General features: G+C 34.2%; 1 protein-coding gene across 3 annotated transcripts in view; it reads right to left on the bottom strand.

Annotated features, from left to right (window-relative positions):
- Positions 1-24,194, bottom strand: part of UBE2E2 (ubiquitin conjugating enzyme E2 E2) — a 297,767-nt gene that overhangs the window by 272,320 nt on the left and 1,253 nt on the right. For all 3 annotated transcript variants that reach the window (XR_013994934.1, XM_081073426.1, XM_081073427.1), the window contains exons 2-3: positions 19,783-19,966; positions 11,996-12,046 (exon numbers count right to left, since the gene is read on the bottom strand). Coding sequence is in view for 2 of the 3 variants with exons in the window: in XM_081073426.1 (XP_080929552.1) it covers positions 11,996-12,046; positions 19,783-19,958 (227 nt within the window). In the remaining variant the exon portion in view is untranslated. The remainder of the gene's footprint in view (positions 1-11,995; positions 12,047-19,782; positions 19,967-24,194) is intronic.

The following is a 24,194-nucleotide window of genomic DNA, read 5'->3' as shown; positions in this document are numbered from 1 at the left end:
GTATCAGGTAGCATGACACTTCCAACTTTGTTCTTCTTTCTCAAGATTGCTGTGGTTTTCATGGTTTTTAAATACAATGTATTTTCACCTTACACTATATAGTGAATAATTTCCATTAACACAGATAATTAAAATTGAGTAAGTCTGCTACATAAACATTGGAGGCTTCTTCTAATGTTGTCTTCAGGTACATGTGAACCTTTTAGGCAAAGGTTATAATGAGGTTCTTTTGGTACTTCAATAACTAAAACCACTTGGACACAGTCTATCCACTCAGATTTAGAGCATAAGGCACAAGGATTTGTCTCAATGTATTAAGAAACTATCCAAGACAAATATCTATTATATAAACTCTAAAAATCCCTAAAGGCTTTGACACCAATATAACAGGATAGTAAAATTGAATTCTTTTGCCCTTTCTTAAAACTAGTCTGTCCCTTTCCCCCACCTCAAATCCCAGTTGTTGGCAAAGCAGGGTCATAACACAGTTGAAGTATCATTTACAAACCAGGCTGTTGCAGAGCATTTACTGAGGTGATGCCCAGGGCTTAGCGAAGGGAGAATGTGACAGTTAACTCAGAAAGGATGGAGAGACACTACCCAGTCCCGCCCTACCTCAGCCAAGGGGGTCTGACTCCCCAACCCACATAGTCCTACTTTCTCACATTCTAGACCATCTTTCCCTGTGCTGGCAGGCTCGGGCTACTGCCAGTCCGCCACTTACAGACCCCCTTACTCATTACCAGGCCACCTGGAATCCACACACTGCTCATGTTGGGCTTCATCTACCTGCTGACTTAGCCTAAAACCAAAATGTCAATTGCTGAAAGCAATAGCAGTTTTGCCACCCCTCAGAAACTCTGCCCTAACTTCAGGAAGGGTTTTCCTCCTGTACTTGCAGCTGATTCTAATGCACCATTTGCATGCAGGTCTCAGATCTTTCTGCTCTGATGCATTAGGCCACAGAATTTTGCCCTAGCCTACAGACATGACAATTATCTTTTCATAACACTGGAGAAAAGTTTTAAAATAAATGTCTCTTAATGAGTAAGATCATAAATGAAATAAGCAGTGCACATGTACACTTATGTGTAAAGAGCAGTGGTTGTTTCTTCAAAATTTTGAATTTTCTTTTAATCCTAAATTTTTTTGGGCTCATGGAACATTTACATCAGAAGAAACACATCCCAAATAAACCATAAGGAAGCAAATCATATTTTTTCCAGGACCAAAGAGAGGAAGGGGAAACCATGAGTAGTGCAAACAGTTTGTTACATAGTGTAATAGACTGGAAGGTATGCATGAATGCTATCCAAATGAATATTCAAAGGATTCGCATTCAATTATTAACTCCATTTCATGTTGGTATTTGATTAACAGTAATATTTCTATTTCCTAAGTCAGATAAGTGGGGTTTATGAAACAACAATAATCTGGGACCTATCAAATTGATGGATATTATTTATGTGCCTAAACCCCACATCAGGCTTTTATTCCTCATGTTGTTCGTATGTTGTCCTTTTCCTATAAATTTAAGTTGTGAATACAGAAGGAAACAAAAGCCTCATTTATTAATCAGATAGGGAACTGATAACAACAGGATGCTTTAAACAGGCCAATCAACTATGTAAATTAGGTACCATAGGCTCCAAAAGGGCAAAGAGGAGAGGAAAAATGAGTCACAATCCATGAGTAAGGAGGACAAACGCTGATAAAAATATCATTTGTCTGGGGTCCAAGAGCTGGGAAAAACCATTCTAGTACTACCTCACACCTGGTATCTGAAAGTCCTCTGAAAGAAGCAAACACGTTCATTTTTAATTCCTCCAGAGATGGGACATGTGTTACCTCCTGAAGTCACCCCCATTACTTCTCCAGACAGCTCTGACTAAAGATGAAGACTTTATATAAAGAAGAAAATGGTTTCCTTCTAATTCAACACAGCAGTGCTAGTTCTACTCCCTGAAATCACACAGAATAAGGTTAATCTTTCTTCCATTTTATGGCTCTGAAAATAGTTAAACACAGCTATTATGACCCCCTCACTTCTCCACATGAAGTAACTCCAATTCCTTTCAAATGTACTTCATGATCACAAATAACAATTCCCAATTTTCCTTGTTTATATTAATTGTATCTAAATTTTCTAAGTGTATAAAATGCATCCATTCTATCAATTAAATAAAGCAACACTGAACTATCAGAACTAAATGCTAGTCCTAGCTTCGTCATTAAACTGTGTGTCTTGGGAAAGTACCGTTTTTTTCTTTGGGCTGGAGAGAGTGCGACCATAAGCTTTCCAGTTTCAGTATTTTATGAGTCTATCTAAAAACAACGATTTGCAATTATCACTTTCATTTTGTTAAGAAGTTCAAAATAAATATTTAACCAATCTTTATAATATTAACAATGGTCTTTTACTTAGTTAAGGGCACTGTGTGTGATGTTCTAAAAATAACAGTATTTATGAGTCTCTGATTCTTAGACGATCGTGGTGCTGGATGGGAAGTGGGGAGGCAAACACATAACTACAAGTATGCAGTCATGTATGTATGTATGTACTTATGTAGTATAACTACATAACTACAGACACCATTTAAAAAGGCCAAAACGACCTGGTAATTTACGCTTAACCGAAATTGAAATGAAGCACAGAGTTAAGCTTGAGAAGTCATTATTTTCCCAGGTCTCTGTTGTGCGCCATAGTAGTCACTAGTCACATCTGGCTCTCTAAATTAAAATTAAAACCAAGTAGAAATAAAAATTCATTTGCTCAGTTGGACTAGCCTCCTTTCAAGCACTGAATAACCACATGTGGCAGGAGCTACTGTGTTGGACAACACAGATACAGAACACTTTCATCGTAACAAAGTTCTGCTAGGGCCAGGGCTGTTCTAGACTGATTCACCCACATTCCGTTTGCAAACAGAAGAAGGCACAGCAAAGTCTCAAAGCATTTGGTCTCCAACATCTGAAACACCAAGGCTGAAACCCTAGTTGTGCCACCTACCTGCTGTGTGCCCTTGACAAGTTACTTAATCTCTGTAAGCCTGTCTTCCCATCTAGCAAATACTGTACTGTCTAAAACTAGTTAGTATCTACCTCAAGGATAGTCATGAAGATAAAAGGAGATAATGCTGGTAAAAGCACTCAGCACACTGACTCAAACACTGGAAGCTTTCAACAGCTGTTAGCTCCCTTAGTCTAATGAACCATATGTACTCATTCATAGGTACATTGAACCAACCGAATGCTAAGATTTGAAATGTAAAGATTAAAGAAAAAGTTCTCAGCCAGTAGGTGAAACAGTTACCACATGAAGCATCAGGAGAACTGACAACAGTGGGGTACAGGAGAAGAGGGCACTGGATTCTAGGTGGAGGGAACAGCAGGTGCCAAGGGAGAAACCCTGGCTCTCGTATGAAGGCTCTGCTTTTCGTCGTTTTGAATTATTCCTAAGCTTTATCTTCCATACAGGTAAGATTGGAGAGAGAGTCTACCTGCTTTATATTACATCAGAAAATCAATTTTAGCTTATAGCTCTGCCTGATTCTATTATACATTTTAAAATAATGTGCTGCTTCTACACAAATATGGATTTAGATATGCCTTTAAAGGTTCCCAGTAAGTCCCTCAAGTATGTAGACATTCTAAATAAATAGTTCCAAACGAACATTTACAAAAATCAGAGTCAAAAAGTAAACTCTGACAGCAGAAATTTAAAAATCTAAATTTGCATTGTTCTCAAAATAAACATACTAACGAAAGTTTTACTTCTTATTTGCAATAACGTTTACTTGATAAAAGATATTTAAGTCTATGTATATAATAATTGCTGTAAAGAAATGCTTTGGGTGTGCTAAAAAAATACAGTTTTCAGGACATCTTAACGGATAAAACAGCTATGGGAATTAAAATATTACGTTAGTAATATGACACTTTCTATCTAAAGTGCTTAGGTAATAAATCTGAAATAATAACCAGTTATAAAACTAGGCAAACTTAAACAGGTGATAAAATGTTCTGTTGCTATTATAAAATATAATCCCAATGTGATCATTTAATGTATGTTTTTTCAGACACATTCTTGTACTGTTTTTAAAGCAACAAAGAATAAAAAAAAAGAAATAACATATTAAAGACCACAAGTAATGGGCACTAAACTCACTTTATCACTTAACATTTTATTTTATTATGAAATAAACATTTTTAAACCTGTGGTTAAAGGCAGATGAAAAAAATTACATTTTGAAATAAGAAAGCAAGGAATTTTTCTGGTGATTTTATTGAGATAGTTATGTCTTCCCCAAATACAGTTCTGAAATAAAGGTACATGACAGCAGACAACTACACCTGAAGCTTCCCATGCAAAATAATATCCCCTTAAGGCGCTGTGTTGGTTGTACCCCAGGAGAAAAGGCAGCCTCAAGGTAAAGGCAAAAAGAAAACAGTCATATTCCTGGCAGTAGCAAAGGAGGGCACCTTAAACATTATAAAAGGTATGAAAATGAGAACATAAACAAGCTTGAAACTGAAGTCAACAGAACATTAGGTAAGACCATGCTTTCTCATTTTCTGTCACACTGTACACATACTCGAACTCTTCAGCTATACAACCTGCAGGTTATGTTCCAAACACTTCTTTAGCTGCTGTAACCACTCAGTGCCTCTAGAATGTTATTTAAAGATTTTTGTCTTTGTTAAGTCCATGTGAAACCACTCAACACTGTAACAATGCAGTAAAAAACTCATAGAAGTGAATAAAAAATTATCCCTTAGTTTATCTGTACTAAAGAGAAATGGATGTGAGTAATTCAGTATCCTACATATCATAGACATTTAATATTTATTTAAATTTTATCATGTTAGTGACTCCTCAGAAGAGATATTCCAGCATTCTGCTAACCAAAATACATTTACATCACTATTCAGTTATTCATACTGCTTATTTAACTAATAATCTGCCTTGCTCCGAAAAGACATTGAGGCAGATTAAAAATTTTTTGTAGTATTAAAGTACAAAATGAAGATATGGCTACAAAAGGGAGTTTGAGTAAGAAAATAAAACACAACCAGATTTGAGGTTTCTACACAAAATGCAGGTAATTACTAAAGACATAAAATGAATAAGGCTATTAGCTTCAAGACTACTAAAGTAAAAAGGGGAAGCATTATCAATTTTAAGATCCGCAGAGGCCATAGATACTGGGAGTTTCTGCCAATAATTACCATCCTTCTCCTAATCTTGGTTCTCTAAGCATCTATGTATCTTGTATCTCAATTAGTTATAACCAGATCTTTAAGGACTACGGACTACACTTGGATATCTTCTTGTAGCCTACACTTGTCCTAGCAAAGATCTAATACTCAGCCCTCAATAAGGACCAAAGGGAACTGCAGGGGAACGTGACCTATCATCAGGTGAGTGACAGGCTAATTGGGCAATAAGAGGGCAAACATCTGCCCACGGTGAGTCATGGATTGTCAAATGTGAAGAAACCCTTTAAGTGGACAAGTGCCAGCACTAAGAACACTAACATAGACGCACACACAGGAGGGCGTGTGGCAGAAATCACTATACTCAAAAGATAACTTTTCAAAAGGTTCCAGCTAAATACTGTCTCGTGGAATTCAGAAATACAAGTCAAACATCGTACAAATGTATTTTAGATTGCCTTGCGTGTTGATTTTTTTCCGTTTTTCCCTTAATTGAATCACATATAGTTAGCCACAAATGTAATTCTGAATGTATGTCTCTATCTAGTCACACATGTGGCATAATAATGAAAGATCAGAAAACCTGGGTTTAAATCCAAATCAACCATTTTTAGTTGTACAACCTTGAGCAAGTTACTGAACTCCAGGAGACCCACAAAGAGGTTGAAAAGACTGAACAACAGCATGTATGAAATTCCTTGAAAAGCTATAAAATTCTACATAAACATTACTACAATCACCAAAAAAGGAAAACAATGAGTGACAATAATTAGATTTTTGTACTGTGGCGCTTTCTAGAGATCACACCTATGTAGACACTGCCCCCAATTTCTATCTCCATGACTTCCTGTTCTATGATATAGTTTTAAAAAATGTTAACCCATGCATACTTTTTCCCTACACACTGTTTCTATTACTATAATCTGGAAAATATATTTTCCTCTATTAAATGGCTCTCATCAAGAGTGAGGTCAGACAATGGGTAGGTATACGTCCAGTCTTGGCCTCTTCTGTACTGGGAATGCCTTAACTAATTTGTTAAAACAATGAAAAGTAACTCAGAGGACTTACAATTTCTGATTCAAAACTTACTACAAAGCTACAGTAAGTAAGCAAGACCGTGTGGTACTGGCATAATGAAAGATATATAAATCAATGGAACATAATTAAAAGTTCAGATATCAACTATCACATTTATGATCCATTCATTTTTCAACAAGGATGTCAAGAAAATTCAATGGGGAAATGGTCTTTTCAGCAAATGGTGCTGAGATCATTGGGTATCCATGAGGAAAAGAATGAAGTTGGACCTCTACCTCACACCGTATCAGGTTGATGCAAAATAGCAACTGCTGTTTGAAAGGTTAAAAAAAAAAAAATTGCAAAAAACGCAATTACTTTTGCACCAACCTAATATAAAAATGGATCAGAGACCAAAGTATAAAAGCTAAAACTAAAAAACTCTCAGAAGAAAAATATAGGCAAAAATCTTCAGTCTTAGATTGGGCAATGATTTCTTAGAAATGACACTAAACACATAAGCAACAAAATAACAAAACACATAACCTGGGCTTCATCAAAATTTAAAACATTTGTACTTCAAAAGTCACTAGCAAGAAAAAGACAAAAACTATCCACAGAATGGGAGAAAATATTTACAAATCCTCTATCTGATACAGAATTTTACCCAAAATAAATAAAGAACAATTACAACTCCACAATGAAAGCACAACTCAATTTAAAGACGAACAAAGGATTTACATAGACATTTCTCCAAAGAAAATGCAAAAATGGTCAATAAGCATATGAAAAGATGGTAGTCGTCCTCATCATCCATCATGTAATCAAATCAAAATCACAGTGACGTACTGCTTCACACCTACTATGATGGCTATCATCAAAAAGAGATAATAACAATTGCCAAAGCTGTGGCAAATTGGAACTCTCATACATTGCTATTAGGAAGGTAAATGGTGCAGCTACTTTGGATTGCAGTCTGGCAGTTCCCCAAAAAGTTAAACATAGTAACTATATGACTAAGCAATTCCATTCCTGGAAAAATGAAAACAAAATAACATATAGAGACAAAAAGGAAATGAAATGCTGATGTACCTTACCACATGAATGAACCTTGAAAACATGCTTTGTGAAAGAAGCCAGTCACAAAAGACCACATATTGTACGATTCCGTTTATACAAAATGTCCAGAACAGGCATCAATAGGGACAGAAAGTAGACTGATGGTTGCCTAGAGGGCTGGTTGGTGGGAAAGTTGAGAGGAAATGAGGAAGCGGTGACTGCTAAAAGGTATGGTGTATCTTTTGGGGGTGATAAATGTTGCAAAATTGACTGTGATGGTTATACAACCCCCTGAATACATAAAAAGCCACTGAATTTTATACTTTGTATCTCAATAAAGCTGTTACAATTTTTTTGAAGTAAAGCAGAGCCAGTGTTCAATGAATGTAGATCTACTGAAACAGCAATAAAAAGTGAAAACTGCTAGAATAACTGAATCACACCCTCTTTTTAGTATCTCCTCCTTTTATTTTCTCAATTACTAAATCAAAAATCAAATCCAAACTAATCATTTTACCGTAGTTTCTACTTGTACTTTCAATTTCCATGCTCATAAAGCTAATACAAACTTGGGTAGTATCATATCATACTAGAATTTGAATTTAGCTGCTTTGTAATTCAGAAAACAAGTTATCCTCTGGACAACACAATTTTTAATTTTAATTTGTAGATTTTTCTAGCAAGCTGCCAGTTTTCTACCAGCATCAAGGAAATCATAAATGAATACACTAGCACCTTTACAGAGTTAAGATGTACTTTTGACAATTTATGAAGAATCCTGCAGATTACAACATAGTCATTTACGAGGGGCAGGAATTCTACCTGTAAGAGCATGAGTTTTACCCACTCCTTCCTGCTAAAACGGGTGTGCAAAGCACTGACTTAGTAAAGCAATTCTAACCAATAGCCCAGCACGTCCAACTCAGCTGGAGGTAAGAAAACATTTATAAATCTTCAGAGACCTCACAATAGAGCCCTTGCAAATGTTATGGGTCAATTATGTTATCCATTATCCATAAGAGACGAGGCCAAGCAAAGTATATTCTACTATTTATAGGGTTATACTCTTAAGTATATAACCAAATTTCACCCAAATTATCTATAATTCTCTATGCCTATAGCTGTACAGAACTTAGGATTTCATGAACAGAAAATTTTTTCTTAGCTGGATTATAATTTTGTTTTTGAACATTAACTCTTATGTTGTAATTGTTTTTTTTAAAAAACTCGTAATTTAACTAAAAACTGGATTGTTGCATTTTCACCTCAAGGATAAAATTAAAGTAAAAAGAAAACTGAAAGATGTACAGGCATGTGTTTCCTATAAGAAAAATTAATTCAATCTATTATCAAAGTATTTTGTGGATACTCTTTAAAAATAATATTCAGGCTCATTCAAAACCCGAAAAAAAATTAATACTATAGTGGTTTCCTCTAAAAATGCCTTACATAAACTTATCTATCTACACTAAGTGACATAATTCAGGGAGACTTTATATTCCCAACAAGCTCAAATGACACTCTTGTAGAATACTTTAACACAAGCTAGTTCCTTCAACATGATTGCAAGAATTGCCGACTTCACATAAGCGATGCACCAAAATTCATTAGTCCCACCTCTAACCTGACATACACACAGAACTGGGCTGTACGAGTCTGTTAAGGTTCCAGAAAATAATGATAAACCAGTCTAAGCGGAACATAACACCCACGCAATCCCACCAAGACAACAGATAAAATCCTTCTCCACACCAACTGCCTGAACAGGTAAACCCACAGAAGTTCCCTTCCACATAATCTTTACCTGTGAAAGCAAGCTAACAATCATCCAGACTACCAAAAGGCAGGGTTTTGAGAGGCATGTGTACTGGGAAAGGTACTGCACCAAGGGAGCACTAGAGGAAAAGGATTTTTACTCCTATTAGGCTGATGGATTTAATTTACTATACTTTTATAAATTAATTCCTTATAGCCATTAGGACACACATGAAAGCAGCATAGAACTTTTAAAAATCAACCACCAAAGCACTATTAAACTTCATGCCAAAAATAAGCCAAACTAAAATTAAGCTCCAACTTCTCTTTTCGAAGATATTATAGTAACCGCATTCTCACTGAAATATATAGATAGGTAGATTTACTATAAACCACAATCAAATATTTGACACCAAACAATCCCAAAGCCACATAATCCACTAACAAGCACAGCACAAACAAGCACATAGGGAATATAGAACTAATCACCACTTCCCAATCAGCCACCGCACAGAGGATCCTCGCTTGCCAAAAGCGAGCACCACATACAGGAAGGTGGTGGACACAATCTTTAGCTCTGCCTGATCCGGTCCAATCAACTACTCTGGCATCAATAAAAGGATCCAAAGCCACCGCACCATAGACCTCAACCTCACTTTTACAGCAAACTTATTAGCTATCCAATCTCCATACCATTAAATGGATTTTCTTGCAAATTCCCATAAGCAAACAAATTAACCAAAATAGGTATAAACAAACCTCATTTTATTGTGCTTCACTTTACTGGGCTCCACAGATGTATTTTTTAAAAACTGAAAGCAAGACCCTCTACCAGCAAAAATATCACCACCCACTTTATTGCCACACTTGCTTTATTACGGTGGTCTGAACTGAACCCGCAGTATCTTCAAGGTATGTCTGGACCTTTCTACAATGCTGTATGTCAATTAGCTCTCAGTAAAACTGGGAGGGGGGAAAATACAACAAAGTAGGTATCTTTTCTGAAACTGTCTGACGAGCTTTTTATGTGTGACATCACATTTTAAAATGCTTTATTTATAAATAGCTTACATAACCAGTAATGATATCATTAACTAAGGCTCAATGTGAAAGGAAATCTCCACAATTCAGATGACACCATAAACTTTTCTTTTTTACTTTAACTAGAACTATGGTTTAATTATTTTAATTTGTTTAAATAACTATTTGTCATTTCTTTCCTCTTAAGTTTTCATGCATGTTTACGATACATTGGTTTAATCAACGTTAAATTATCTGTAATAACTCAAAGCTAAAGTAGACTAATGTATTAGAAAATAATACATCCTACAAATGTGAGCACGTACACATTTTTATAGCTATGAAACCAAACTGTACACCCTGTATTGGGTAATCTGTTATTTTCATCCAACAGTATATTACAAACATTTTTTCAAATTTGAAAAAAAAAAAGAATATGTCTGATAGCAAAGCAGCAGTCTAACCATCACATTATATTTTATATGGATTTCATTTCTCAAAAATGATCCTTAAACAAGGTAATGAAAGCACATTAATTAGTTTATTTTTCCAATAATCTGTTGTCAAAATTTAAGCAGCTATATAAATTAAGTTCACCAATCCATTGTTTGTAAAAAGGTTACAAAAGTATATATGTGGTAAAACACACTTTATTAAAAAAAAAAGATTCAAACAATTAAAGCAAATACTATCCTAAGAAACAACGGATTTCAGGTTTAATTCAAATTGGAGTTTTTCGGTATATCAATTCACTTACAAGAATTGGCCCCCAAAGTCTAAACACTGATAGGCCAGCTGAAACAGTTTTGATGTAATATATTCTTAAGTACAACAAAAAGTCTTACTGTTAAACAGTTTTACCTAACAAAACATGTTATATTTGACACATTCTTTGAACATTATTGCAAGTTTAAATACTGTATATGACTCTCATGTAAAGAACGGTATTAGATACACCACCAATGTAATAAACCTTATAGAATTTTTCCTACACAAAACAGTTGTCAACTACCCAACTATCAATATAGCCATTTGAAAAATTTTTCATTAATAATCTATAGTTGCTATCTTTACTTTCACATAAAAATAAGATCAGCAAAATCAGAAATCATACCAAACAAATTCTACCTGAATTCAATACAGGAAACATTTTCCTGTAATGTGCCCTCTCACTTTCAATCCATAAAACTACCAATTTAAACTATAAAAACTCCTTATTGGCCTGGTTCCAATGGTGACCTCAGATCGAAAGGGGAAGAAATGTCTTAAATTAGCCAAACAGCCATCTTCCAGCCTCTGCACCAGACCCAACAAACATACAGCATAAAGCTGACGGTTATTTTTCTCCTCTTCCTCTATGTACCTGCATATCATTAATCTTTTCCAGGCAAGTACTTTTACTTCCTACAAGTAAACTGACCAGAAAATTGATGACATGTGGTCATAAAGGAAAGAGTATTTTCAATTTAACATCATTGCCTCAAACCACCTATTCCGACTTAATCACAACTGACGACTGTAAGAAATAATGTAAACCAGAAAGAACAGTTTAATGTTCCAGCACTTTTAAAAATCAATTTTCAACAAGATAACAATTGAATAATTATCAAATAGCAAATATTTCAACCACACTATTATTCTATCATTAAAGAAATCATTTAAGGCCCCAACATCTTTTCTACTAAAATTGTATCTGTTACCCTACAATTGCATTACTACGTTTTTGGCAATTCCACTCTTCCACTACATACTGAATTCCATCTAGGCACAGAAACCATCACCACTGGCTTTCAGTCATTTAAATCCAAATCACAACAATGTGTTTACTAATAATCAGAGTATGACAACAGCTGCATATCAAGCCAACAGTTCAATTATAATTTCTGCAAAAGATAAAAATAAATAAAAATCCACAAGTACTTACCTACAGTTGGGAGGAGGATCCAATGTAATTTCTGCAAGTTCTTTCTGAATTCTTTAAAATAAAGACAAAGAAAGTTATGTTAAAATCTTTGTCTTCACTCTTTTTATGTCTTTAAAATGTTATACTTTTACACTAATATTTCCCATTTGTAAGTTTTTTAATTTGAAATACTAATTCTGTAAATCATCAAAATACTACAAAATACTATTTTAGTAAATCATCATTTACAATAACAACAAAGTAGTAATTTCTACCACAATTCTGACAATGCACCTACTACAAAGGGTAACAAGATTGGCCGCTGTCAGTGCATGCAGCCTTGTGGAGGCTGCAAGGTGACTTCAACTAAAACATCGTTAAGCCACTAATTACAATAACCAAAATTTCTAGTTTAAATTTGGAACTTTTGCCACTTATTTCTGGATCATTCCAACTTCTGATTTGTACTAGAACATCCCCATACAAGATGAAAAGATGATCATATGAAGCTGAATCCAAACATCCTAATCGATCCAATCAATTAAAGAAACAATTGTCAGGATTTCATTCCAACATGTGAAATTGCTATCAAAATATGTATGGTATTCTTCCTTGAAGATTCTAGGTTGGAGCAGAGTGAGGCCTTCAAGTTTGACACTGTTCTTTCTGCTAGAACTATCCTAAAAATACGTAAATAATCACTTTAATGTCATTGCAATGAACTTCATGCAAAGAAAAGAGAACTTTTTTTAAAAACCTGCTTTTGTCCTCATGTATTATTTTCACCTTGGACTTTTAGCTGCACCTAATGCCCTATATACATACAATGAAGGCTACCAGTGCTACACTGTTTTGTAAGACAATACTTAGCAAGCTCTTAACTATCATTCATGCATTATTAAACACAGGCTTTGTTAAACCAAATACAAAAAAAAAAATTTCTCAAAAGCATTTCCTTTCCTTTGCCTTGGTTTTTAAATGTGAGATTCACTGATTGCTGGATGCCTGCTGTCTAGTAATTATTGTGATAGGATACGGACAACAGCTGACTAAAGTACCTTAAAAAGCAAAAATCTGAACAAAAATATTTACTCTGAAATTCATTCTATGTCTTTTTCAAGGCAACAAAACGGAACTACTGGAATAGATGCGACTCCTCCAAGAGGACTGACACCAACTTCCTAAAGGAATTACACGTTACTAATACAAGTTCCAGTTGTCTAAGCCATGTGATTCAAAGTTAGGGAGGCAATATAAAGTAAAGCAAGACTAATAAATTCAAAGCCAAGAAAACTTTCGTTTTAATTCTGCTATGCCATTAATTGAGAGTTCTTGGATAAAAAGACGGCTCAAACCTGCTTTCTCTTTCAGCCTCAGTTTTCTGACCTATAAAATGAAGAGGTTAACTAGAACAAATTCCATGATGTCTTTTATTTTTAAAACATAATTTCCTTCTAATATGCATTCTATGATGTGTTTACATGCATATAAGGTACATATGGCCCACAATTAAATGAGAGAAGTCTCAAAGATCTGATATAGGAGAACACCCTTGACAGATTTCACACAAAAATATAAAACAGGCACTTTAAAACTCAGTGAGTAAGTCCAGGTTAAAGACAGGAAACTGAGCATACACACACGTATTCACCTCCCACTCTTTCAGGATCCACCTGGTGGGAGAAGACACAGAAAGTGCAGAAAAGAATAACCAACAAAGATAAGGGAATGATCACCAATGGATGAGAAATCTCAGTACATTTCCGGAAGACAGTGGATGGGTGAAGTTAAACAGATTGAGATGGCCAACTGCATAAAGATATAATAAAGACACATTGTTCGGGGGGTGGGGGGAAGAAAGACAACCAGAAATCCAGAAGAAAAACACTTCAGTAAGAAAACAATAGGTCAAAGAAGAGGGAAACTAAAATGTAAAATAATTTTAATCAAGTAACAGATATTAAGGGGAAAAGGAGAGACTTGACAATATTTTGCCTAAATGCTATGACTCATTGGGTAGCCTCGAGATCAAGACATTGGACTTGTAGGAAACCAAATCCTAACATCCTGGTTGGTCTGGCACTGCATATTTAATTATAGTGAATGTTCTCACAATTTATTGCTTTTATTTATAAGTAAAGCCTAGAACATGGGTTGCACTACACAATATAAATGTTACTATCCTTGAGGATGTAAAGTTATGTGTCGCTAACCAGCTAAAAGTGGATGAAGGATGTATGTGAGTAGATAGGAGTAAGAACAAAGTATTAATATCCCTATTTTACAAAGTAGGGAACTGAGAAATACTGCTGAAATTGGAAGGAGTAAGAAATAGAGGCTTAAATACATGATTTAGCTTAGAAAGACAAACGAAACTTTTTTTTAAATGTAACTGTCAACTGGGAGGAAAGAAAAGGAAGAGTAGGTAAACAAGCTACATCCTCAAATTTCATAGCACGAAATCCAAAGGCATTATTTAACACTTCAACAAATAGATATACACATATTATTTAGAGTCCTGCTGAAAACCAATAAAATTGCTAAAACCGGAGAGAGCTAAAAGAGCTTGCTTCAAAGGACTGAAATTGGTATAGGGAGAGTGTTGGACAGAAAACTGTGCTTTCCATTAAAAATGTCTCTGTACTGTTTGTCACCAGAAGCATGAATAACTTTTACAAAGTGTTTTTAAACTAAGAGGACCAAAAGAATACGCATTCAAAAGAGCGTATTTAAACTGTCAAAGAAAACTATTTTTATCATAAAAGAATGTCTTTGGGATTTTTCTAATAACTCATCTTGCTTTGTGCTTATACTCTCCCTTTTGTTTTTTTTTTAAAAAAAGATACATCATAATTTTCTGTCATAGAATTCTATAATGGAACTTGAACCTTTCCAGATGTCTGTAATTCCAAATCTAATTATTCAATACAAAAAGCAATTTATTGATAAACTTGACAACTCTGAGCAGTGAGTCAATATATTTTGAGTCACTGTTACCTAAAAATGCTTTTTTTCCTTTCGACAAAAAAAAAAAAAAAGATTATACTAAGAACTGCTACTTAAACGACTGCAAGATGTCCTACTGTTTTCAATGACAGCAATTCAATTCTGTCTCAAAAGTTCTGATCATGGTATATATTAAGTTTCTCAGTCTTGACAAGTGGGGTAAGGAAGGTAGCTACTTCAGGCACTGTCCCTTAGGGTGAGGAAAAACGAAAAAGTATCAATAATTCACACTTACAGTGTAACTTTCACATGATCTTAGGCTATTAAAAGTGAATTAAATAAATCTCACAGAATTCTCTAAGTATTACTGTTTTATCAGTCTCCATTTCAAAGATAAGGAAAATAAGGTTAGTTATTATAAACTGGTAAGGTGAGAGACAGGAAATTATCTTGCTAAATCAAACAAACCAAAAGACATCTCTCTTATCAGAACTTTTAAAACAAAATTATTTCTTTAGACATAAATCAACTAGACAATTGCTTAAATTTCCAATTTCCATTTGGCAATGCAACTTATTTGATTATTATGATACAGAATTCGGCAACTGCACGTAGTTACTGAAACAAGTCAGAGGCAAAACACAGACTAAATTTCAGCATCTAAGACTAATACCTTAACTGTTTCAGAAATGGTAATAATACAGCATGTGACTGTCATTTGCTAAAAAGAAAAAGAGGCAAGGTAACAACAATCATTATTCATTCAGACTTAATTAGAGAATATGGTACCAAAATTATACAAAATGGAGATAATATGAAGCACTCATTTTAACATCAACATACTGGATTAATAGTTCAGAAAAACGAAGCAGCGTATACGTAGTGACATGTTTAAAACACATATATATTTTAGGTTAAAGAAAATTCAATAACTCTCATTCAGGGCCAAACAGAACATGAATATATGGATGTGGGGATTTACAAAAATGTTTTCTTGGCAGTTACGTAAAAAAAGAAAAGGAAAACCCTTTATCCTACCTAGATGACCTTCTATATTCCCCTATGGACTGCATTCCTCAGTCACCAGAGAACCCCTATTCTAACAATTGAATCAAATGGTCAATCTCACAAAATGAACTTATTCTCGAGAAGAAAACATCATGCAATTACTAAAAATCTCATGGTTGTCTATGAGACAACTAATTACTAAATCTCATAGTTGTCTCTACTTTAACCTATATAATATAGAGCCATTGGAAATAGTAAGCCTAGGATTTAACTCTGAATGGTGATACAGTAGGCCCACCCCCCCAATCCACAGGTGATACGGTCTAAGATCCCCAGTGGATGCATGAAACCTCAGATAGTTCCGAATCCCATGTGCAGTACGTTGTTTTCCTATACGTGCATACCTATGATAAAGTTCAATTTATAAACTGGGCAATTTCATGGTTAGATTAGTTCTTACCATAGATCTTAACAACCTCAGCATATGACTTTTTTTCTTAAGTTGAAAGTTTTCACTCTTACACTTTGGTTGCAAAGGGTGTATAAATAAAGGAAGGGTGACGTGAACATAGGTGCTGCGATACAGTGACAGTCCATCTGATAACCGAAAGGGCTAACGGGAGCGTAGTATATACAACATGGATATGCCGGACAAAGGGATGATTAACGTCCCAGGCGGGAACGAGATTTAATTATACTACTCGGAACAATGCACAATTTAAAACTTGTGAATTGTTTAGTTCTGAAATTTTCCATTTAACATTTGAGGACTGTTGACCACAGGTAACTGAAACCCTGGAAAGTGCAAACGCAGATAAGGGGAAGCTACTGTATATACAGTGGACCTTTGAACAACACTGGAGTGAGGGGCACAGACCACTTCACAGTAAATAATCCGCGTGCGTATAATTTTTTGACTCCCCATAAACTTAACTACCCTTGGTATCCGCAGGGGACTGGTTCCAGGACCACCCCTCACATATCAAAATCCGTGGATGCTCAAGTTTCTACATAAAGTGGCGTAGGTGAATGCATACAGTCAGCCTTCCACATCCTCAACTCCCAACTGCAGAACAAACACACTGCAGATATTTATTGAAAAAAAGAAAAACTGCATATAAGTGGACTCGCGCAGTATAAACCCATACTGTTCAAAGGTCAACTGTACTATGTATCTGTGATCCTAAGAGAGCACTGATTTTTAAGACCCCCCCCTCAATTAAATGATTGCGCACATCAATTGTATGATGTACCATTTCAGAAACATTAAAGCTTTTAAACGTACGTTTTTAGAATACAGAGTAATTACAAAAGATTATCTATAAAAAATACTACTTCATTCTCATGTGGAAAACAAACTTAGATGAGCCCATATAATAAAAAGTTCACACTGGAATATACTAGAATCCATCCACCTTTCATCTTAACAAAAATTTAGAGTCTAAAACCAAATACCATCCCTACAACAGTATTATATTGTGTCTAATAAAATTACAATGTCTACACTGAATAAAGATAATTTGGAATAAATGCAACTTAAAATTCACATTTACAGATGTGTTAACACATAAAAAAAGCAGTACAGGCAACTTAATGAAGAGCTCAAAACAGATGTTTTATGGAATTGATTAGTCAATTTAATAATATCAAAATTTGTCACTGCAGACATGGTCCAACTACATACTTACAAATAAAACAAGAGTGTTATAGACATTATCAAGAGAACAGACTGTGATAAAAACATACCAATTTTTTAAGAAAGAAATTCTTGCCAAAGAGCAAAAAATGCGTCAAAGATATAACTATAATCTTCCTCTTAACTCTAAAAAACACAGAAATTAATTTATACCATTGTTTAAACAAAATACCCACTTAAATGTTTTCTATATCGTACATCACTTTTCTGTAATACCTGAAAACTGAGATTTTTTTCCCAAGAAAATACATTTCTATACCAAATTATTAGTTTTACAATTATAATACGTTTCATGAAATTGAGCACCTCGGAGTAAAGTACTTTCCTTAAGTAACCATAAAATGTATATAATTATAGCATCTGGGTGTTTCTTGTTTAACAACAGCATTAAGTCCTAAGAAGTTAACAAATGCCTCATTTTCCTAAAGTTTACTAAATGGACTTGAAAAATGCGTAGACTTTAACTGGCACAAAGAGTAAATGGCAGCATCAGTGTGTGACACTTACTATGTGCCAAAAAATGCTTTGTCACATTCATTCCTCACAACAGCCCTGTGAAGATGGTACCATTATTATGTCCATTTTACAGAAGAGGAAACCGAGGTTTAGAAATGTTAAGTTACGTATCTAAGATCACAGGGCTACTAAATACCAGAACTTAAAGACTCAAACCCAGATCCTACCTCTAGAGTTCAAGCTCTGCATGTTTCTGATTAACTATTTCTCATAAAATAACACTACCTGGAAAAGACTTCTCATCTGAATAAAAGTCAATCATCAGCAATAAAGTATAAATTAGAATTTTATTTTGAAACTACTTCTAACTGAATCTTCTGAACATAAGTACTTGGATACTAATATCCATGGCTGATTCAATCCCTACGATAAACTCAAAATTCTAACCAGTAAATAAATTTTGTGATCCTTTTACACTAGGCGCTGTGGACATAATGTGAATTAGAAAGATGCAGGTCCCTATCCTCATGATTCCCAATTATTTTCTCAGTTCTTAGAACTTAAGCAGAGAGGCAAATAATAATAATAATAATAATAACATCACTATCAACTAAATTTGGGGAAGGGAAGAAGAAAGAATTAAGCCTGTTTTTAATTTAAAAATTAACAGTGAAGCAGCATTTTTATATCTAAAACAGATGGTAAATGACTAAGTCATTTCAGACACTGTCACCCATAAACAACCTGGAGACTTTCTAGAGGAAGGTCATGAATCACAATTCTTTCTGTCAAGAAGCAAGTCAAAAGATACTTACTTTCACCAATGTAATAGTACCAATTTCTATTAAGTGACAAACAGGCACAAATACACACCATCTCAAAACTAGACAGCATTCAGACATTCACAATGCCTAAAATTTATAGACCACTTTTATTTACACTTCCTACTTGATATAAAAAGAAGTATTAAAACAAGAACATTAAATCACAGTATCAGGACTCTACTAAATTTAATTTTCCTTTAAAGTATTTTCCAACAGATATTCAATAATGTAACAATATTAAAGTAGATTCCCTCTGCTGAGTCCACTGACATGCCAATGATCATAAGCAATTGATCAGAATTGATCAGAATCATTCAAATATCTACCTTCCACATCTATCTATTCTCTAGAGATAAAGAAAATCTGAATCGAGAAAAAGAAAATCTGTACCAGACTGACCCACTGCCTAATATAATGAAACCAAGATGCATCTGTTGTGAACTCCAGCATTTCTCACTTCCCTAACAGGGAGCAGTAGAAAATACACTATTCAGTAAATATTTTAATAAGAGTCCTACGCTCTATTCTGTTACTGAACAGAATAAAATATTTGTGGTCAAATAAGTATAAATAAAAGCATCATACTTCTACATGCATTTTCCTGTATATGCTCACCTGACAATACATAAACATACACACACACACACACACACACACACACTATGGATATGTATTTTATTAATTTGCCATGGTGTTTAACTGACTTTAAATACCAAACAGTTCATGTTGCCTACAATTAAAACCATGTAAAATAAATAATCTTCAAAGAGAAAAATCCATGAACGTCATTATAGAAAAATGATTAAGTGCAACAGAAAGACAAAATTTAAGATGATAAATTGATACTAAAAATAAAAAGATGACCATAACTCAGGTACCTTTTAGCACTCGTTGACAATTTAGCAGCTGTTTTGCTGGATATTTTCCCCTCCTTTTTCTTGGGCTGAACTTGTTCTCTTTCTGGTTCTTGCTGAACACTTTCACGTTGGTCTCCATCAGAACTTCCTCCACTAGTGCTTGGACTGTCATCAACTCTTTGTGCCTCGGTGGACATTTTAGATCCTAGATTAAAGAAGAAAAAAAACATTTATTTAGTTGTGGGAGGACTACAGTAAGATACCTGGAGAATAGAGAAAATGAGGAACAAGTAAACATAATACAAAATGAATAAATTGGTCATTTACAAAACAGCTTTGGGAATTGCCAAAACTTTTCTTTCATTCATTCAAAATATACTGAAAAGAAAAATGCAAACACATAAAATATACATATAAAATGTTCACAGCAACATTATTCATAGAATCAAAAAGAGAAAATAACTCAAATGTCTACTAACGGATAAATGGATAAACCAAATGTGGTATATGTACACACAATGAATATTATTCAGCCATATAAAGGAATGAAATATACTATCTACATACTACAGCATGGATGAACTTGGAAAACATTATGCTAAGTGAAACATGCCAGTCACAAAGGACCATAAACTGTATGATTCCATTTACATGAATGCCCAGAATTGGCAGTCAGAGACAGGAAACTCGGTAAGTGGTTGCCAGAAACTAAGAGTGTGGAAAGAATGGGGAAGGACTGCTAATAGGTACGAAGTTTCCTTTTGGTGTGATAAAAATGTCCTGAAATTAGATAATAGTGATGTTGCAAAACTATAAGTATTCTAAATTACCACTGAATTATACATTTTAAAGGGGTGAATTTTATAGTTTGTGAATTACCTGTCAATAAAGCTATTACCAAAAACAAACAAACAAATTGAGGGACTGCTCTCCACCAGGCACTGTGCTAGGCCCTTTAGTCCTGCAAACAGGAGAAATTTGGTATAGTGGGTAAGCCAACTTGCTATATACTATAACAGAGGTTACCAAAAACAGCCACAGAAACAGAAAAAATGAGGGACACTTTCCCATCCAAATCCAATGAACAACACATCCTCAGGACTCGCTAAGGTGAAAATCCTCCCAACTAGTCCATTATTTTCAGTAACCTTTGTGATAGATAACAGAAGAACACAGAGGCTTACATGATTCTAAATAAAAATTGAACCTTATGCTAAGTGAAAAGGTTCAATGATGGTGTCAGCACTGATTCAGCAATATACCAAGCAACCATGTTTCACAAGAGATGGAGACTGTACTGAGACACTGAGGATTCTTCCCCCCGCCACAGTCTGAATGAAATATCCCTCAAGGCCTTCCAATTCCCTTTGCTCTGAGTTCATGCTCCCCAAGCAGCTCTGATTACCAACTCAATTTCTTCAATATCTTGATACCATAGGTAGCTGTTATAAGCTAGATAGCAGACACAAAAAATTGCAGTAAGTGAAAGGGGATATCCCCTTTTATCTGTCATTCCATCATAATCAATTTCTGAGTTTGATTACTACGAATACATGTCTTATGGCCCAACCAGCTTAGAGGGTACTTACAAATCCAAACCAAAATGACAAAACCGATGCCTAGAATCTAAAGGGCCTTGCGCTCACCATGTTACTGTCACTTAATAACCACTCTGGGCACAGTACAGCTATCTTCTCAGGCACCTCTTTAAAAACCAGAACTACATACCTTTAAGAAGTGACACTAACAACAAAATATACCTTTAAAAATCACAGATAAATGGAAAAATTCTTTTGAAAAAGATACTGTGTTATCTTAAATTAGGACTTGAAATAAACTACTTGATATGATCAAGGATAATAATATGCAAAAGAAAATTACCTCAAATAAAGCACTGTTTATAACTCTAATTAGTCCAAATGTATAGTTGACAATGATAAAAATTCATCACCGAAGATTTAACTTGTAGCTTGCTCTAAATCAAGACCTTCAATGGACTGAAATTTTTATGGTAAGACAAACCAAAAAGCACTGCAAGAAAATGGAAGAATCAGGAAGCACAGAGAGGTGAGAGTCAATAGAAAATACCAAACGCCTTCAATGAGGTATCGCACAAATATACCTACCACCCCACTCAAACCCAGCAGCTCCCTTTCCCCAAGCCAAACAAAAATAGGTCTGCCCAAGCAGCTCTGAAACATACTGACAGGGAAACCTTATTGCTTTTCTACCTATTCTGTAAATGGAGAACATCATACTCCACAGCTGTGACATCCTTTTATGAGCACTAAAGTCACTTAATAAATAGAATACTGAAAGTTTCTCAGTATATTTCACATGTAGCTCTAACAGTCCTAACATATTACTTTTCTGAAAATTTTTATTTCATTTTAATTCTCATCCTTGGATTCAACATTGATTTATTTTTCCAGTTTATTTCTTTCAGTTAAAATATATCAGAAGTTTAAACCTTACTAAGTATCTACATAAGAGCATTCAGATAGACCAAATGTACATGGGAGAGAGAAAGAACAATTCTCAAAGAAAAAGCCCTAGGATATCGCAGAATGCTACCAGCAGTATTTTAAGAAATGTGAAATGTGAGAAATCATTTTATACATCTTAAACCAGAAGCAATCCATTACATGACAAATATATAGAAACCTAAATGAAATAAAATTATTTGTTATTAAAGGTGGAGCTTCAGTTTAATAAGCTATGCCTAGAGTTTCAGTTATATATTTCATTAGTTATAAAGCTACACATTCTTAATATTCTTATTTGTGCATTTACATACGATCTAATAATGTCATGAGTATACAATTACTTAAAAGACTATTCAATGATGTAATCTGAGCTATAAATTGAAACCCAAATTTCATAAACTGCTCCAGAATATCATAGGACTAAAATTAGTCTCACTCGAGTAGTATTAAAAATACTATTTAAAATACCCAAATAGATGTATAATTTCTATAGTTTCACAAGAAAGAAAAATTATTTCTAGGTTTGACCTAAAATACTTTATTTCATCCAAATCTTAACCTAGGAATGATAAATTCATCTGAGGATACTAATAACCATCACAGAAACTCTTGGAAACAAACTTTTCGTATCATTTTTAAATATCAAGAGTAAGGCAAATTTCTGCTGGTTTTGTTTTTTGAACGCCTAATTACAGAAAAACGTGTGGGAAAAAATGATTGCCACTGAAGTGGCAACTAATTTTTATAAAGAAAAATAGTCCATAAGCATTTTAATTAGTTATAAGTATAAAATTGGTGTTTCGTTTTTCTGAAGTACAAATGAATAAAAACTCCTGAATTAAAACTCTTTAAATGTTATCTTCTAAAGCAGCATTTTAAAATTATCTTTAAGATTAATTCCTAAATAGCTAATCTGATTCAATCATCTAATCTAAAGGGAAGATAAATTTAAATCCCAGGGTTATAAACAGAGCTACTCATTAATGATAATTTCAAAGATATAAAGATATTTCAATTTATATTTTTACTTTGTATTCAAAGTAAAACTTGGCTTCTATACATAAAATAGTAAGGTAGACTTTCTTCAAACATGTGATATTAAGAGTTTAGATATTCTTCCTTCTTTAACACACAAATTAAGCCTGTATTACCTATGTATTCTATGTTTTAATTACAGTCCTGGAAATTAGCAACATATAGTGAATGAAACTCACATGTTCCATAAAAATAAAATGACTGAGTTATAAATATTACTGATAACATAAAGAAAAACTATATGCACTCAATAAATCCGGATTTCTGTCCAGATAAGCCTTATAACTGTATCTCATGGTATAAAACTGCAAAAGCAAGTGTTCATTAGAGCTTTTACAATAGGAAAACGCTTAATTCTGTCATTTGATATCTTGCTATTTGTCTTTCTACTCACGTTTCTAAACTCCTGTAAAATGTAAAATAATTTGTATTATATGCACAGCATCTAGCAATATCCAGTTTGTCACTTACGTGTAAAGATATTTATGCAGGAAATAATAATGGAACACCTGATTTTTGAGGAAGAGGTGCTACGTCCTGGGGGAGATAGAATGGGGTATGACATTATATGAAAACCCTCCATGAGCCGCATCAGCCCCTATACGAAGGAGCATCCAAACTGAGTAAACATAAATATTTTTGTTTCCAAGGTCCAGACTGAATTATCACATATTCAAAAACATACTTTTTAAAGAATCAGGGATTTAAAAAACTAAGAGCTTTCAATCTTTCTGAAGCGCGAAGCTAATCTGAAGGTAAACCCTAGCAATTCCTTTTGTACTTTTAAATAAAAATATTTGGGGAGACTCTCAAGTATACACAATACAAAACGATGAATCTTGAAAACATGCAAATAGGTCTAACAGCCATCGAGCATGGGATGATGTCTTTCTAAAGCAGCCTTAATTTCCT

The sequence above is a fragment of the Rhinolophus hipposideros genome (assembly GCF_964194185.1).
Source record: "Rhinolophus hipposideros genome assembly, chromosome: 14".
Taxonomy (NCBI): Eukaryota; Metazoa; Chordata; class Mammalia; order Chiroptera; family Rhinolophidae; genus Rhinolophus; species Rhinolophus hipposideros.
The sequence above is the reverse complement of the archived record's forward strand: the minus strand, read 5'-3'. Positions and strand labels throughout refer to the sequence as shown.